General features: G+C 39.0%; 3 protein-coding genes across 6 annotated transcripts; 1 reads left to right on the plus strand and 2 right to left on the minus strand.

The window, feature by feature from the left end:
- Positions 1 to 94: 94 nt before the first annotated feature.
- LOC121908049 (glutamate-rich protein 6) lies at positions 95 to 9,937 on the plus strand. 4 transcript variants are annotated; one of them, XM_042427736.1, is made up of 14 exons: positions 95 to 118; positions 5,231 to 5,340; positions 5,571 to 5,771; positions 6,117 to 6,215; positions 6,323 to 6,378; positions 6,502 to 6,639; positions 6,733 to 6,825; positions 6,929 to 7,140; positions 7,275 to 7,336; positions 7,482 to 7,630; positions 7,920 to 8,002; positions 8,161 to 8,319; positions 8,611 to 8,836; positions 9,087 to 9,937. In XM_042427736.1, the coding sequence occupies exons 4-14, from the start codon at positions 6,203 to 6,205 to the stop codon at positions 9,351 to 9,353; spliced, it is 1,458 nt and encodes a 485-aa protein (XP_042283670.1). In that variant the 5' UTR covers positions 95 to 118; positions 5,231 to 5,340; positions 5,571 to 5,771; positions 6,117 to 6,202; the 3' UTR covers positions 9,354 to 9,937. The 4 variants fall into 4 exon arrangements, with proteins under 4 accessions (XP_042283670.1, XP_042283667.1, XP_042283671.1 ...); XM_042427733.1 differs by lacking the exon at positions 95 to 118 and adding an exon at positions 4,314 to 4,422; XM_042427737.1 differs by lacking the exon at positions 95 to 118 and adding an exon at positions 4,314 to 4,422 and having other exon boundaries at positions 6,511 to 6,639.
- On the minus strand, positions 1,787 to 4,193 carry LOC121908047 (proteoglycan 4-like). The gene is made up of 4 exons (XM_042427731.1): positions 3,831 to 4,193; positions 3,455 to 3,595; positions 3,021 to 3,139; positions 1,787 to 2,882 (listed from the first exon to the last, which is right to left on the minus strand). The coding sequence occupies exons 1-4, from the start codon at positions 4,111 to 4,113 to the stop codon at positions 1,818 to 1,820; spliced, it is 1,608 nt and encodes a 535-aa protein (XP_042283665.1). The 5' UTR covers positions 4,114 to 4,193; the 3' UTR covers positions 1,787 to 1,817.
- Positions 9,938 to 10,382: 445 nt separating the features above from the next.
- Positions 10,383 to 17,514, minus strand: selenot1a (selenoprotein T, 1a). Its single transcript, XM_042427738.1, has 6 exons — positions 17,293 to 17,514; positions 16,030 to 16,140; positions 13,013 to 13,139; positions 11,430 to 11,517; positions 11,044 to 11,210; positions 10,383 to 10,913 (listed from the first exon to the last, which is right to left on the minus strand). The coding sequence occupies exons 1-5, from the start codon at positions 17,430 to 17,432 to the stop codon at positions 11,086 to 11,088; spliced, it is 591 nt and encodes a 196-aa protein (XP_042283672.1). The 5' UTR covers positions 17,433 to 17,514; the 3' UTR covers positions 10,383 to 10,913; positions 11,044 to 11,085.
- Between the last annotated feature and the right edge of the window lie 345 nt (positions 17,515 to 17,859).

Here is a 17,859-nt window from a genome sequence, read left to right on the forward strand (position 1 = left end):
ACCAGGTAGTCAACCAATCAGATGCGATTTCATCACCAGCTTGCACCTGTGGTAATTAGGGTCACAACAGGTGGGCTCGTTTGGAGCCTTTGATGTCTGATTCCCCTGTTGTCCTCTGGTCAGTAAAGTCAGCTCTTAACATTTATCATGTAGCATGAAATAATACACATACCATCTGTGTTTGTAGGTTATTTTTGCTGTCAGGGTATATGAATATTTTTCTTTGCCAATGCATTTAATTACACTATGTAACACAATTTTTGTTCCTTGGTAGTATGTGTTATTTCCTAATTGCTTATGCCTAAAAAGTATAGAAAAATGGCTAATATTCCCTTCAAACTTTGTTTTTGTGACCTGTACAAAGATATCTTGAAATTTACAGGCGAATTTACACATTTTCATTCACAGAAAGTCACATATGAATCAAAATAAACATGTATTTATACTAAATTTATACAAAAGTGACCACAAAAGATTCCAAAGTGATTAGTTTTTTGAGATTTATGATTATATTTTAAATCACTTTGATGAAACGTATCTGGTGACACATATGTTTTTTCTGACTATGTGAATGAAAATGTGGAAATTTGCCTGTTTACCCTACACTGGTTTACTCCACACTGGAATAGAGTTTGTGTGACATGAGATGGTACTTTTTTGCTTTATTTGTATCTTTTCACTGTAATTCTCAATTCTATTTCGTGAGGATCAATATTGCTATAGGCACCCTGTGGGTATTATTCAGTTGAATTTTGAACCACATTATTTGATCTGACTACAAGACATCATTGATGTCTGGTTTGTGAGGCTTGCCACAACAACCAACTTCCTCTCAGTGCAAGTGGCTTGCTAAAAATAACTTGAACAGGTTGAAATCATTCTAAAAATCAATCCTTGATTCAGTTCTTGACTGAAAGCAGGTGATCACAGAATTCATAGCTCCTATCAGGTCGACATTCCTGAGAAGCTAGAACTTGCAGAATCACTGTCACTCCTTAAAACTCAATGTTTTACCCTCAACTTTCCTTTTGAAAGTTACTTTTCATGTTTTACTTACTATCTTTTCCTTATTCAGCATGTCAGTTGTTAGGTTTGATTTCCAGTAGTTTCAAGAATGCTTTCTGGTATTAAAGCATATGAAATGCAATTTGAACATACAGTACTAGTCAAGAGTTTGGACACACCTTCTAGGAAAGTGTGTCCAAACTTTTGATTGGTATTGTATATGAACCATTTTGCAGTTGGATCAGTAATATTTGATCATGCTGACTACTTCAGGATACTGTGAGAACTAAAGAAAGGATGAGGAATAAAAACAGTACACAGTAAATAGTGTGTCGGGGTGCACTGCTGATAGTCAGTTGTTGGCTTTTCTATTTGGCACAATTTAAAAGCAATGACAATTTACACCTTAATGTAAATTCAATTGTCATTTGTGATAAATCACTCATCAAGTTACTTTTGACTGAAAGTCAAGTTCTTCCAGCCAAGCTTTGCACACACACACAGGCAACGGTATCATAATCCAGGTGCCCGCTTAAATTTGACACTCACAAGCAGCTTTATTTCACTATTGTTAGCATTTTTCCTCATGAAAAGTGTCACCTTTCCATATTAAGGCTAGTTTTTTTGCATCTGAATAGCCTTTAAGTTGAAGTAAAGACTTCAGTATGGACCGGTTACCTCATCTACACAAACCCCCCCTTTAAGAGCAGCACCCTTTCCACATTGCTAACTCTCCAGCATCCCCAGTGAATTTCAGCAATCAATGACTGGACACTGCCACTTAGGTTATTCAAACCATTTATTAGAACTGTTCAGTGTTGTAGTAGGCCAAACTGAGGAGGGGGATACGGCATAAATGGAAATGGAACATGGACATGTGGGTGATCGTGCGGCAGCACCTGTGTCGGTTGAGGGTCAGTTTTCTGAGTTGTTGTGGTTGATGTTGGTGTCACTGGCTCAGGGGTTGTGTCTTGTGGAAAGGGTACAAGGTGCTGGTAAAAGGGAGGAAAGAAAGACATTTGTGGCGGAAACTGTGGTGACTGTGGTTTAGCCGCAGTCACTTGAGTAGTGAGTTTGGTGGTACTTGCTGGTTTGGCAGTCGTCGGCAGAGGCCCTGGAAAGGGCCATTGAAAGGGAGGGAAGACAGACATTTGTGGTGGAAACTGTGGTGACGGTGGTTTAGCCGCAGTCACTTGAGTAGTGAGTTTGGTGGTACTTGCTGGTTTGGCAGTCGTCGGCAGAGGCCCTGGAAAGGGCCATTGAAAGGGAGGGAAGACAGACATTTGTGGTGGAAACTGTGGTGACTGTGGTTTAGCCGCAGTCACTTGAGTAGTGAGTTTGGTGGTACTTGCTGGTTTGGCAGTCATCGGCAGAGGCCCTGGAAGGGGCCATTGAAAGGGAGGGAAGAAAACTGGTGGGTTGAAATAAGGGTACATTTGGTGAGGAACTGCGACTGCTGGCTTTGCAGTGGTAGTCGATTTAGGCGTAGTTGGTGCAGTTGTCGTGACTGGAAGAGGGGGAGAGAAGTAGGAATAAGGGAAGAAATTGGGAAATTGTGGAAATTTAGGCATTTCAGGTTTCTTGGTCATTGTAGGGTCTACCACTGAAGGGTACTGAGGATAAGGCATGTAGGGTGGAAAGAAATATGATGGGGGACTGGGCTCTTGAGGCGCCTGGGGCTCTTGAGGCGCCTGGGGCTCTTGAGGCGCCTGGGGCTCTTGAGGCGCCTGGGGCTCTTGAGGCGCCTGGGGCTCTTGAGGCGCCTGGGGGGAAGGATGTTGTGTGGCAGCAGTTGCAGGAGCAGTCGCTGCAGGTTTGGGGCACCTCAGAGAGACTGGAATTCCCTGCCAACGCATTGGCAGCACATAACTTCCACCCTTTGGGGAGAAAAAAAAAAAAAAAAAAAAAAAACGTAGTGTCAAACCAGTTAAAGGTTATACGACTGGAATGTGTAAGTAACATTCTGGTGTAGCAACATCTTGCATTTCAGGAAATTTAAAAAAAATAAAAAATACCTCTTGAACCATATTGCAGCCATCATAAGGAACCAACATGACAAGTGCAAGTGAGTTCCTCTGCATACTGTAGCCACAAGTTGAAGGGACCTGGGATAGGGGCATTGGAGGTGCATTCCCTGTGGGGAAAAGTTTCTCAAGTGTGACAATGCAAGTAATGGTGTGACTAGTGTGTCATTTTACAGATTGTGAAGGAACATGTCCATTCTTAAATTGTGTTTTGGCATGCCAGTAAGAAAAGTACAGGTATTTAAAATAAATAAAAATTAACTAAACGCCATTTAGCCACTTCAGTTTCAGGGTTATGTTATTGTGAGTACTGGCTCACTGTCACTCTCATGGCTTACTGGGACACTTAACACTATGGAGCCATCAGTCAAAATGTGTGCTGCAAAACAGGCCTCTAGTACACCTTATAGACCTTGTTACTTTACCTTGCTCCACTTTAAACTGTGATGCTCCTGGTCCCACCGCTCTGAACTTCATCTGGTCCCCACCACACTGCAGGGAAGATCCCATGCGCTTCCATAATGATTCTCTGGAACTGGCATCTTGTGTTTGGCCTTTAGACCAGCCTGATGAGTAAAAGTGAAATTAAAAGTGTGATTACTAAGTGTGAGTACTAAACACGGTTCAGTGTGGGAAATTTAGGAGATATGGTGCTGTAAACTGAGAACTTACATGTAGTTATCAAATTCACTCAATAGATATATTTTAAAATTGGACTACACATGCAACTCAGGATATGCCAGTCACCCAGAATCACAAAAAAAGGACCACTTCATATAGTAACACTCTTTAGTTTCCTACCTGTAAAGTCTGCTTGATAAGCAGTTTCATCCTCCACAGAAGCATTTGAAGATGACTTGGTCTGGTCTATGACTTGAGACTCAAGGCTTGATCCTTTCTCAAACACTTTCCCGAACACAATTTTCCCCTCTTGGACACCTATCATTTTAGTGGCATCAGCTTCTTTTTGCCTGTCTGTTTTCCTCAATCGATAACAGTCTATCATCTGCGCTAAATAACATATCAGAATAACAGCTGTGGCCAAGTAAAAAGTAGCACTTTTCCTTTTTCCTTTACGTATCATTCTGTTCTACCTGAGACTCCTGGAAATGTTCAGAGCTGAGAGTTGCTGCTTTGATGCAGTTATTTGTGTTGTAATGTTTCCTGTTGGCAGGTACAGCAGGTGCTGTATCAACCAATCAAAAGCTGAGGTAGGTAAGCTAATTGATTTTCCCTAATCATCATGCATTGGTTCCACCTGTGCAAGGTTTCCACAAGGTCAGGAGACAGCCGAGGAGACGAATTTAGCTTATGGCCTCCAATTGTTGATATACTGAAGGCTGCAAATTCTATTGTCCAAATTATTTTTTCAAAACTGAGCTTATTGTAGTAAGTAAGTAGTTAACGTCTTTTTCTTAAAACCCAATGTTCTGTTTAGGGTCCTTTAACAGCACAAAAACATTGCTATAGGCTTGATACTTCATAACTTTTCTTAATTTTGCAAGAATTGCATATAAACCTGATTTGGAACTGATGACATATATCCTAATTATGTAGGCTAACATACTGTACTTTTGTCTGTGAATGACTTTTTGGTAAGCAAAATTGACATGAATTTGTCAATACATGCATTTAAAATTTTTTACATATTTTTAGTAACCGTTCCTTATGCCACAACCTGGGCTTGTGCATGTTGTGTCATAAGGAAGGATTAATACTTTTCTAAATATTTAATTTAGATAAGTTCAGATGAAAAAAAAGAAAAAAATTAATGCAAAAATTGAAAATGAATTTGTAATTCCGTTTTTGATTATTTTTACATAAACAGGAGTGGAGTCTGTTGGACCCCCAGAGGAAGTAAAGCCAAAACACTGAATATATATATATATATATATATATATATATATATATATCAGTGTACATCGTGTATATCTAAACTCAACTGCACAACCTCTCTGCCACCCTATGGAGAAATAATGTTACAACATGTTGTCTCTGGACTTAAATGTGTAAAAGAGAGCACATTGCTTTAAAACAGACCCTGAAGGCTTTGTTGTTTTATAAAATTCAAATTTCTTGGTTGAGCTTCAAAGTTCATTCTTGACCTGTGATAAAGATAATGTGATATGAGTCAAGGGCTCAAGAACAGCTACTAAACATACAATGAACCGAGTTTGTTTTGTCAACTGCTTACTTTGAAGCTCAACAAGCACTCAGAAGAAAATGGAAATTTGAACACTTACAATTCCATGACAACTGGACAAACTATCTGCTGATGATGCTCCAGAACAGCCAGTGAATGGACCTTTAGGTGAGATTATTTTGTCCGTTTCTTGGTTGTATAAATTGTCTTTCATGTCTCCAAATTCACCTTAAAACATTCCTGATTTTTGGCATCCTGGTTTTCAAACATTCATGCTTAAAGAAATAGTTCTGAATAGCCAAGTTCACATAATGAGAGAATCTACTTTGGATATATTAAAAAATAAATTTAGATTCAATCCAACAAAATCTGATTTTTTGTTTGTTTGTTTGTTTCAGGATCTCCCTTTCTGCAGACCAGGTTAAGGGAGTTTACAGTCAACACTGTATCTAAAACTGTGTTTCATAATGCAGTCAGCCAGCAGCCAGTATTAGGTAGGCTACTACATTTCCACATAGCTGAAGAAAACTATTTAATCTCCAAGGATACTGACAACACCAGCAAGTTGAAGCCTTGACAAATATTTGACTGGCACTGAGGTGAGTGTATACGTAACCTGCCATCTACTAATTCTGTTGCTACTTTTTGTGTGCTATTTTTACTGTATCCTACAATCAAAACTTAAAACTCAGAGAAGAACTCTCACATATATGCTTTTAACAGGTGTATTGCCTCTTCTTATTTTAAATAACGCATTACTTTTGTTTGTTTTTTTTTATGTCAAACTGGCCTTTCTCTGTCTCCTTTTCTATCTGATAATTGTATATTTTAGAAAATATACTTGAGTGTAGAGGCATGTGTGTGATAGAGAGAAGATTGGGTTTATGTCACTTTTTCATTAAATGGCTTCCTAATCTATCCACTATAATCATTTCTTTTAACAGGAGAGAAGCTTTGCACAAGATGTGAATGCTGTTATTCTGTCCTGGGAGACAACTTCACACCTGCAGTCGGCAGGACATAGAAAAAGATGAGCTTTCCTTGTGAGTCTGCTGCATGCATAAAGAAAAAAATAAATCATTATTCAGGCTTACTTCTTTTAGTGGGACTCAATTTAAGGATAATACAGTCACTTCTGTTTAAACATTAGGTGCCCCTGCTGCTTCATTAGATGTCAGTGAGTCACTCTGCGTCTTGGATGACCATGTAAGGCAGATCCAGTATCAGAAATTAAATAAATCTATTTTCCTTTTCACCCATGTTTTAATGAAGAAACACTGATCTTATTAATGAATCATTTACTTTATTTGATGTGTATTTTTATCTGAGACTGGTAAGAGGATACATGAAGGATGTCCACAGTCTGTCAGTGACCCACCCACCCATTGTATCGGAGCAGCAGGAGTCCTGAGGTACAATCGGGAGTCTGACAACCACAGGCTAAACTTAACAACCATTCCTCCAGCGGTACTAAGATCAAATGTCTACTTATTGTTATCCACAGCAATATTGATTTGCAATTTATTACTAATTAGCTGACTTTAAAACTGTCTTGCCCAGTCCCAGCCTTCATCAAAGTGCTCGGTAAAATGTGAGTACTGCGGGGAAAAGGCCAGACCTTCACTGGATCTAACATGGGTAGAGGAGTTTCAGGTGGGACAGACGCTGAATGTAAACAAACTACCCCCAATGTAGCTCATGTGGTGTTGCACACTTTGTATTTTCCTCTCTCAGCATGTCTTCTTCACCATCTCAGGCAGCTGCACTCTTCTGCTGTGCCCAGCGACAGCAGCTGTGTAAAATGCTGGTGAAGCAGAGATTTTTGATTGAGGGGAGATGTGACCTGGGGACCAGCAATCTGACATCAGAGGAAGAAAAGCCAACCACAGAGATGGAGGAGCTGCTCCTCCAAGGCAAGGAGATGGAGGATCACAACAAGTTTATCGTGGACTTAGCAAATGCACTGGGGTACAACATAGCATTTTTAAAAAGCCTTCACCTTTCTAACCAAAATATAGAAAAACAAAGACAGTAAGATCGTAATCTTATCAAAACTTCATAGCATTAATGCCAAGAGCAATGTAACCTTTATCTTTTTTCAGAGAACAATCAGAGCTGAGAATCGAGGAGGAGTACTTAATCCAACTTCCTCTAGCACAAACCTGTGAGTAACTTCAAAGTGAGCACATACACACAGTTTTTAATGAAATTCATTTCATTTGTTGTTTCTAAATTCTCAAGAAACAAAGAAAGTGTGATGTTAAATAGCTTTGTGAGACTGATACAGTTTTCTTTGTGCTATTGTTTAGTTGCCCCGACATCAAAGGTCCTCAGTTTTCGGCTCTCTTGTGCTCCAGGAAACGGATGCTGGACAAACAGTTTGAAGATAAAAGAGAAAGACCTTGTGGTCCCTTTTTGTGACCACAATGCACTTCAGTTTGGCTTATGTCATCATCAGGTATCTTATTAAAGACACTTAGATCACTAAGAATTTATGACATAATTATTTAACACAGAAACAAATGTTCGGTTTCTTTGAATAGAAGCCATAAAGGTCTGTAATATACCATGTTAATCTTTGCATATAAATGTAAATATTGCCCCCATGTGGCCAAACTGTGTCTGATCAATGCACAAAGCATATAATTAGGATATTTTAAATATTATCTCTTATATATATGAGTATTGGTCACATGAAATATTACATATAACCACTATAGGCCTTAAATATTCTTTTATGTTCACAGGATGTAGGAGGATTTCTACAGAAACATTATTCCAATGGCATGAAATTTCTTACCATGTTCCCTGATGGCTCTGCTCAGGTTTTGTATCCACTCACATGGATTATAATAATGTTTGTATATTTCTATCATATGGTGAGATTTTCAATGAATTTTGGTATGAAGACCAAAAGTCTTTACAGAATTATGCAATACAATTTGTAGTCTTTAGTGGGTGTTCCCATCCTTATCGTCATGGCAACAGTTATCCCTCAGGCCTCTTGGCTCTTGTTATCGTGGTCACGAAAGAGAATGGAAGGGTCTGCATCGTGTATGATGACAGCCAAGACCCTGACCAACCAATCAGAGCCGTGTTCCAGTCTGATGGCAGGGCGACATGTTACTACAGCAATGGAAACATATGGTACAGAGCAATGTATACTTATCATTTAAATATATATCTTTGATATGTATGATTATTAAACTGGTGATAAATACAGTAATATAGTAGCATAACTAGTTTTAATTATTTAATCTTTAAGTGAATATAAATTAGGCTATTTAATACAAAAAGTTGCATTTCATGCATGGTTTCTGGCTAAAATGATTGAGGTGTAAGTAAAATTTGTATTATCCATAGTCATCCATATGCTGACAGACAACAGCAATGACCTATAGAATATATATAATGCATGTGTGTGTGTTCATGTTGCAGGCTGACCTTAGACAGATTAGGTGGTCAGTGTTTGGATGAGACGGGTGCCAGAGTTCGACGGTGGAGCTGGAGCAGTCTGAGCCTTTCTCCCACTCCTCTGCATCCTGTCTTCCTGTCCCTCAACAAAACTGTTGGGGTCCGAGTCCTGGGAAAGGAACAAGTATTTGTCTCGTTCCTAGCAAGTGGTCAACAGGCAAAGTTCAGTGTGGGTACCTGCTGTGCTCAGGTAATAGTGATTTTTTCCTATTTTACACTTATTTCTGCAGACCTTCTACACAGTCTAAATAAACCCTTGTGCTCTAAACCTTTTCAACTCTTACGTTCTCCTTAAATGTCCCATTAAGAAGCTTCAAAGATTTATGGTACAAAAAAATAAATCACATTATTTTATAGTAGACACTGTGCCCTTGGGTTCAAATGATGCTTGTCTACACAATGTGCTTGAATGCCTTTTGAAAAGTTAACTTTTTTCCCAGTGTAAATGCACTAGTGACGGGCCTGTTTCGGGACCATCAGTATTGAAGGAGGAGCTATTAGTGCTGGCAGCCAGGATTAAACTCCACCTGGTCATTCGGCATCTTCACCAGAACCTGATGGCACCCTCCAATCCACGGCTGCCAAAGACCACACTAGCACCCAGCGTCCATGTTTTTGCCCGAAGACTTCTGGAAGTCAGCACTAACGTGATGATGAGTGAGAGCGAAAAGGCTTTTATCTGTAGGTGCCTTCAGGATTGTGTCTGATTGTGTCTGATGTATCTGTAATAAAAGAACGCTCTGACACATTGACAGCAGCTCTGCTGTCATAATGAGGTCACAAGAGGAATAAAGTTATGCCATACTCTAGTCCAAAAACCCCTCAATTTTCAATTTTTTGACTTTGATTTAGCTCAGATTATTCTCTACATTAACTAAAGGAATCTGTAGGAGACAATGATATCAGTATACTTGTGTGTTAACTCTGTTATCTCATAGCACCAAAAAAACAAAGACCCTTCTAAGCACCATAAAGACTCTTAATGGGATTTCAGGAGTTACAATGGACTTAACATTACAAGACTCATGCTGTTTATCACCCACAGATGGGGTTGTATTTAAGACCTCATCCTGGGGGTTCAATGAAAATATAAAACCTCTCCATTATTACATGTAAAGACGCAAAATTCGCAGAGTATATACCCATCGTTTGTCTCCATAGTGAATCTGGCTGTTTGCACTGTCCGTATGTACACTAATAATAGAAAAGAGATTTACATTTCCTTTGAACTCTACGTCTGGTTTCAAACAGCTTTTTGCCTTGCAAGCAAATAAAAACTGTATCAAATAGAGATGTCATTTTATTCCCGAAATGTTCTTTTTGACTTTAGTCATTGTCTATGCAGAATTAAACCAATTGGATGTAGCCCTACTCTCATTGTACTTATGTTTAATCTGTTTTGTCTCTTAAGATCAGATCAGCGTAGAGCTTCCTGTCTTGCTAATAACATTAAGTTGAGTAGATGGCTCAAAGATGGGCATTCATGACCTGACTAGGATCAAGCCGGTTGTCCGCTTAAAGAAAAAGAAACAGCAGTGTCTCCAAGCTATTCAGCAGATTTTCTTTAACTGAACTGTCTAAAATCATGATGGCAAAAGCGAAGAGAGCAGTCATGTTATCCACTTCAATGCACTGTCCCTTTTAAAAGTAAAATGTTTGTATTTATCTCACTTGGGATTACATTTCCAACACAGTTAGGTATCAGTAAACCTCAACACCACACTGCTACTTCACAGTTAAATAGTTACAATATGTTTTATTAATTGTCTTAGCTTCCTCCAAGTTATGTAAATATAAAAATTATTCAGAAATCATACCAAGACACAATTCCCCAATGTTATTTTTCACAACAGTGATGACAGATTTTAAGTGTTGCATTTTCTACATAGCTAAGCTACTTTTACAACAATAAACTTAAAATTCTACATTTGGCTCAGTGGTACAAATGACGATATTTTTTATTTTATTCACATAAATCAATAATATGCAACAAGTTAAAGACTATAAGAATCAATGTTAAATATCTCCTTATGGGACCAACTGATGTCACCTGGATGAAATCTGCAGTAGTATGAATAGTACAAGAAAAATGACAGAATGTCTGGCATCGTTGCCATGGATCCCACTCTGGCGTCAGGGGCGGGATGTCTCTAAGGGGCAAGATGAAGAGTGATGGGGGCATCCAGTCTGTGCTAGCAGTCTTCCTGCCTTCAGCGCAGACCTTCATAAACATCACTTCACAGCCCGGTGAGAAACCCACCTCAAACCTAGACAGGAGGAGAGTGAAGGCAGATCATCAGAAGAGCATTTCACTGGCGAATACATCTCACAAGTAAGAAAAAAGGTATAAACTCAGAAAAAGAGTGTGGATGGTTTTAAGTACACTACTGTACTTACATGGAGGGGCTTTTAGCTCCAGCCAGTAAGTGAAGAGTAGGGTTAGGAATGGTGGTGTGGTCTTGTATTCATGTGAACGTTCATCTTCATCTCATTGTCCAAAATTTGCACAAGCTGCTGCATGGAGGGCAGGTGACCAGACTCCAGTTTTGACCACACTGGCACATCTATAGAGAGACAAAACTCAATTCACACATTCTCCACACAACTTAATTAATATTACAAAGATATTTAAATAATCTTGTTAGCTTCGATTTGAGAAGTTATCATATAAAATAGCACTACAGGTTGTAGAAAATGTTATTGCTCATCACTGCATTTCCTTTCATTTCATTACAGGTCAAAGCGTTCAGTCTGTAAGTCCATATTGTGAATCAGAAACTCACCATTTAATGTGATTTCAAAAGCTCCTGTGGACATTAACTGGTTTTCAATCATATTACTGAGGAAGAACACCATCATGCAGGCATATATCTGAAAGAAGCATGAGAGAAATTTTGAGTTAACAGGTTTTGCAAAAAAACAAAACAAATTTGCCACTTTTGAATGGGTTGGTTTCCACTTTTTCTTGCATCATGCCATGGATCACAAGAGTTTTGCACAGATGAGATACGCTCTATTGACAGATTAACCTGAGTCTGCTTTAGTAAACTTCAAAGTGATGAGCAAGAACTCAAATTGACGTGACAAACTCTGTGCATTTTGGTTAAAAAAAAAACTTGTAAAAATGTTCACAGCAACAAACATCTTACAACATGTTAGAATGGACAAACTTGCAGCTGGCACAGCTAAGCTATTATTGGAGCCCAACTGATATATCAGCAGGCAAATGCTGCCAGAATAATTTGTTTATACAACATTATAATTTTTCGTCTCAATACAGATCAGTTTAAAACAACCCATATCGTTTGGGCTGTACTTTTTAATGGACATTGTCAAACATGTTTCCCCATACAGATTAGATATTGGGCTGCAATGCTTCAGCTACCAAACACTGGTCGACTTAGAGCCGAGTTAGGATTTTGATGGATGTGTAAAGAGTAACCTATTAACAGGTTTTCTAGTCCCAGTATTCCATTTGTTTCTTGTTGCTCCCTCTGTGGCCACACTTGCTTTCTCTATGCAGTATGTATATTAGTCAGAAATGGACTCAGTTGTGCATCATGTGACGTGGACACACCTTCTTACACACAGCAGTCCTTATTGGTTGACGAGATTAGGGCACAGTGAAATTATGATGTGGCAAATTACAGGCCCTGGCAGTCGGATTTCATTTCTCAAGGCATTTGATTCTTTGATAGCTGTCGGGATGTAAAGAGAATTTCACCAAATATGATTAAAAAAATCATTCTGAAAATATACCTACGCCAGCTTTAAATGCACACACAAAGCAGGAGACCCTCAGACTGTTATCAACAGTTTGAGGGTCTCCTGGGGCTTAGACAAAACAAGCAGATTTATTAGCAAAAACAAGTCAAAGCCATATGCTTAATAAACCATTAACTATTCTGTATGCAACTGCAGGGTTTTCTGTTAGTTATCCAATTGGCTACCAAAACCACAATACCCTTTATCAGCCTCAGCTTTCTGTTAAAACACAACAATAGCCCAGGTATCTTCATCTGCAGATATCAAATGTAAACAATCACTGGCCATTCTCCCTCTGAGCCTTTGGCATGTCTGTAACCCTGGGGATAACTGATCCAAGCCAAACAAAACTTAACACCCCAACCTGAAGACCCAGAATGAACAGCTAATGAAATCCCACGGGTTTGAGTTGTACTTGGCAGCGTGTATGCAACTGTATTAGAAACACAGCCAAAATAAAGCCCACTCTCTACATTTCTATGTTCAAGCTGTGATATCAGTAGTGATTACCTGCAAAACAAATTCTCAGTTGCGACACACAGACAACCGTGACCTCACCCTTGAGAGCTGTAGTGAACCCTATAGGTCCAGGAAACCTTACCTTATTTCCCTGGCCCCATTCCCAGATGCCCGGGGCTTGCATACCGAAGAGGGTGAATGGGTCCCTGCCGATAATAATCAGCCCAATCACCAGCAGTTTGAACACAGACAGGAAGGAAGCAATGTGTCTGAGGGAATAAAACATGAAACTGGCTTTAAAGACAATCTCTGGACATGGCATCATAAAGTAAACTAGTGTTGTTGAAGACGTCAAATTAGCCCAAAGCCCAGCAGATAGATTATACATATCCAATAGATGTGACCCTGTATACAATTTGTCTTAAGGCAGATTGGTCACATTCACCGGTATGAAAAATATTCAATGTTTTTATAGAATATAAACAACATATTTTTCAGGCTTAAAAAAATAAGGCATATTAAAAATTGTCCTGATAAAATTCAAATCAACACTGCAGCACATCTGATAAATCATCTTGACATCTAAAAATAATATTTAAAATAGTTTTTCATTTCTGAGATAATTCTCTGAAAACATATTAATTGCACCGTGTCAAGAAGGAAAAGATAATGGTGTGGCCTCAATTTGTACAAATAAAGCTTCACTGTGCAGAACAGAGACAAGAAAGTAAAGCTTTGTCTACTGTGTAGTGCATGTGCCGGCTTCCTGCCTTACAAATAACTATTATCTATTTCAGTCGTGATCATGACTCTGCAGGAAATATAAATCTCCTGACTTCCTCCCTCACAACTAGTTATTAAACATTTCTACAGTGGTCATGACTCTGCAGGGGGAAAAAAAAAAAGACGTGGAAATAATAAACTAGGATTTGACTCACACTGTCACACCTTGAGCCTGCATCCTGTTTACTCTGGTTTGACTATCCTTTAAAACTTTAATATGTATAACTGGTTGAACAATAAACTGTCAGTGGATACTGCCTGACTCCAGTGACTAAGCCACTGGAAAAAAAAAAAAAATCAAACACTGGCTGGAGAACTGGAAGCCTAAAATGTGTCACACTCTCTAGAGTGTTTATTAAGAGTTCAACTGATGAGGTCCTGAGAGTCTCAGTGACACCACGTCTTTAACTACAACACCTGGGATTACAACACAGAGCAGTCTCACAGACACTTGGCTTGTGATCTAAATATATAGCATATTTCCTCTCCAGTGATACCTCACAAACCCACTGACTATTACATGAAGATTAGACAATGATTGTTTAGATTTAAAATTCCAGTCTGTAGCTGCAACAGTGCACAAAATAGTCATTAGTCATTTGGAGTCTGTCCATCCTTTGCGCGGATTACACTGATGAATTACTCTTCTTGGCTGTTAACTCACAAAGATTTTATTGCACTTACAGTAATGTAACAAGTGTAGCTGCCGTCAACTCAAGTGCTTCACTGTCTCTCCTCTGCTGCGCTGTGTGCAGCACAAACATCAAAGGCTCAGCCCCGCCCGCAGTGAAACACAGAGACACAACATAAATAAACAACATCTACTGCGTTTTGCGGTCATTTATTGTCACACTATTCTCCTCTATTCTCTGTGGTTGACTGCAGGTGGTCTGTGTGTGTGTGTGTGTGTGTGTGTGTGTGTGTGTGTGCAGCACACACAGGAGAGACAGTGAACCAGGTGAAGTACTCAAGTTGACGACAACTACACTCATTACATTACTGTGAGTGCAATAAAAGCTTTGTGAATAAAAAGCCAAGTAGAGAAATTTAATCTGTGCAAAAGATGGACAGACGAGGGGGGCGTACCAGAAACTATTGATTAATTACATTTACAGAAAATGTGCTATATTGTGATATATAACGTTATCGGGATATGAAATGACCTATATTGAGTTATGAGATTTTGGTCATATTGCACGGCCCTATTCTGCACAGTTCTAAAATAAAGGAGAGGTACACATTGAAGAAAAATATATGATTGGAGTAACAGTCTTAGTGTTGTAACAAAACGATTATTTTCATCATCAGTTAATTTGCTGATTATTTTCTCAATTAATATTGATTAAACATTGGTCTATAAATGTCAGGTAATTGTCAAAAATGCTTAACACAATTTCTCATAGCCCAAGGTGACAACTTCAATTTGCTTTTATGTCCAATCATCCAAAACCAAAAGATATTCAAGACAAAGAAAAGAAAAAGAAAAGATTATTCACTATTTGTTTCAACTCCAATTTGTTTTTCTTTATACAACACAGTAGCTACAGCTTTCACTGAAAATAAAGTCTATTAGAAACAACACATGCTGTGTTAACCAAATATATTAAATTATATATATTAAAATTGTTGCACTTCTAGATCAAGCAATCTAATTACTTTATAATAAAAGTGCTGGGGAATTATGGGACCATTTTTAGAATTTATAACATAAGTAACAAAGATTTAATTTAGCTCACAAAGTATTTGACTGTTGCATTGTTGAAAATACACAACAGTCATATTGACACCTTCAGTTTACAGACATTAATTTGAAAATGTAGTGGTGGTAGCCCCAATGAAATATGAATAAATAACGTGATGTCCTTTTGACCCAGATTTCATGAACTCTAGCGGCAGTAGTTTCATCTATGTCCATAAAACTACCAAGGACAAACTCATGGCCAGATAAGCCCAACTGCATGAGAATTCCATTTCCTCAGTTAAATCACAGCTAATCCTGGGCGGCTCTCTGGCTGCTTCAATAAAGCTGGATATAATCCACTTGTTACAAGGCAGATACCACAAACCTCCACCCGCACCCTCAGATCTGCCAGCAGCTTGCTCCTCCGGGCCCCGATTACTAAGCTCCGCACCATAAAGGATGGAGCCTTCTGCTCTGCTGCACCACGCTTGTGGAACAGCCTTCCTAACTATCTGAGGGCAGCACAGAACCCAGACTCTTTTACAAAAGGCCTAAAAACCTTTCTATTCAGGAAGGTTTTTTTCATCTTAACTCTTATTACTATTTTTTATGTTGTGTGTTATTAATACTGTAGCACTTTGAGTTTCACTATGAATGAAAAGTGCGGCATAGGTTATTATTAATCTCTCTCTTACCGATAGAGGGGGATAGGAAGATAGTTCTCCCCTTCAATGCGGATGTCTGGGTACCGCTGGTACAAGGCCTGCGTGTACTCCTCAAACACCCGCTTGTACCCTCAGGAAATGCTGTGTGAAGACAAACACACAGTTAGAAAAACACAGACAAAGTGCACAGTTGATACAACAAACGGGAACAAAAGGCAGCCACAATAATAGTCATCTTTGAGCTACATTGTGAACTTAGCCTTGAGATTTTACACGCGTAAATTCCAATGTTATCTGTAGATCGTTGTGATATGTTTTTCTTCTTAGTGGGAAGTTTTAGTGGTAGTGTGAAATTCCCCATAGCAGCATTTTTGCACATTCATGTTTTATCTTCCCCTGCTAACATACATGCTCCTGTTTAAGGCATACTGTATGTTTACTTTAGGCAAAACCAACTACAGTATTTGCAATGCAAATGTCTTTCTCCTGTTACCTTGTTTCCTTTACTTAATTGCATTTTCTTTCACATAGGGCCGCAACTAACGATTGTTTTCATTATCGATTAATGTGTCAATTATTTTCTCAAAATAGTTGGTGATTAATCGTTGCAGTTCTAACGTCACTTGCACACACTACCTTACAATCATGAGACATTGTTATTAGCATAACTCATTGGCTTTTAGATGGGATAGGTAACATTACTATTCATTGATAATCTTATGATTTTATTTCTTTAACAGATCTGCGATTAGCTTCTCCCACATGGAGATGAGCTGATATCTCAGGGATTCATCTGATGTGAAATGATCTTTAATTTAGCCGCAACTTTTCAGCATTAACGTTATCTCGAGAACTTCACGTTAATGCAAACTGTTACAAGTGAGGTTAACGTACGTTAGCGTAAAACATTTGCAGACAGACGGAGCAGGTTGCCGGGATTTTACACAATGCTAATCCAATTATACACACAATGCAAAAACAAGTTAATCTAACCGGCAGGTACGATACGACTGTTGGATTTAACGGCAACTTCCGCGGAAGCGGGGCCATGTTTTCGACGAACCGTTCACGAGAACTAGCTAAAATCAGGAACTTCCCCCATATGTTTCTACAGTTATTTACTTATTTCGTTAATTAATAACTACCGTAACCCGAAGACTGAATCTCCTTTAACATGTTTACACGAGCTAACCCTCCTGTTGGTTCGTGTCTATCCATTTTCGGCCTACGATGTTGTTAGCTTGAGTTCAGCTAGCTTGCAATGACTCGCCAGATTTTCGCTCGTTTGCTCACCAAATTTGAAACTTGAGAAGAGGTCCCGTCGCAAACTGCATCTTCATCTTCTTCACGCCGCTGCTGTCACCTGATGTGGCGCAGCACAGCGAGAAAACCCCCAATGCGAGGAGCGAAAAACGCAACCACTTCATCGCCATCCGTCCCGGGGTTTGTTTCCTCACAGTCAGATGGAGAGGTAGGTTAATCTGTACATTTCGTTGCTGGTTGGTCTTTTTTTCCCTCTCGTGCTTATCTTGAGTTTTACATACAACAGACATCCGCCTTTGGCGCCACCTACCGCCGTGGCTGTTCAACTGACTTCACAGCAACGTTAAATAGGCCTACTGCATGTTTTCTGTACATTGTGGTCCTTTTTTTCTGTGGACTGGAAGAAAGTTTGCTTGTTTTCCCTACAAATATTGTATTCCAAACAAGTCCATTTTAAAATTCTTCATAAAATATATCCTTGCAACTCCCATTTAGCAACATGTACTTCTGTGTCTGATACGAGTTTATTCTGTTTGAATGAAAGAGAAACTATTACCCATCAAAGAATGTAGCATTGTGAAAGCCTTTTGTAAAGAC

This window comes from Thunnus maccoyii, chromosome 12 (assembly GCF_910596095.1).
Source record: "Thunnus maccoyii chromosome 12, fThuMac1.1, whole genome shotgun sequence".
NCBI classification, from domain to species: domain Eukaryota; kingdom Metazoa; phylum Chordata; class Actinopteri; order Scombriformes; family Scombridae; genus Thunnus; species Thunnus maccoyii.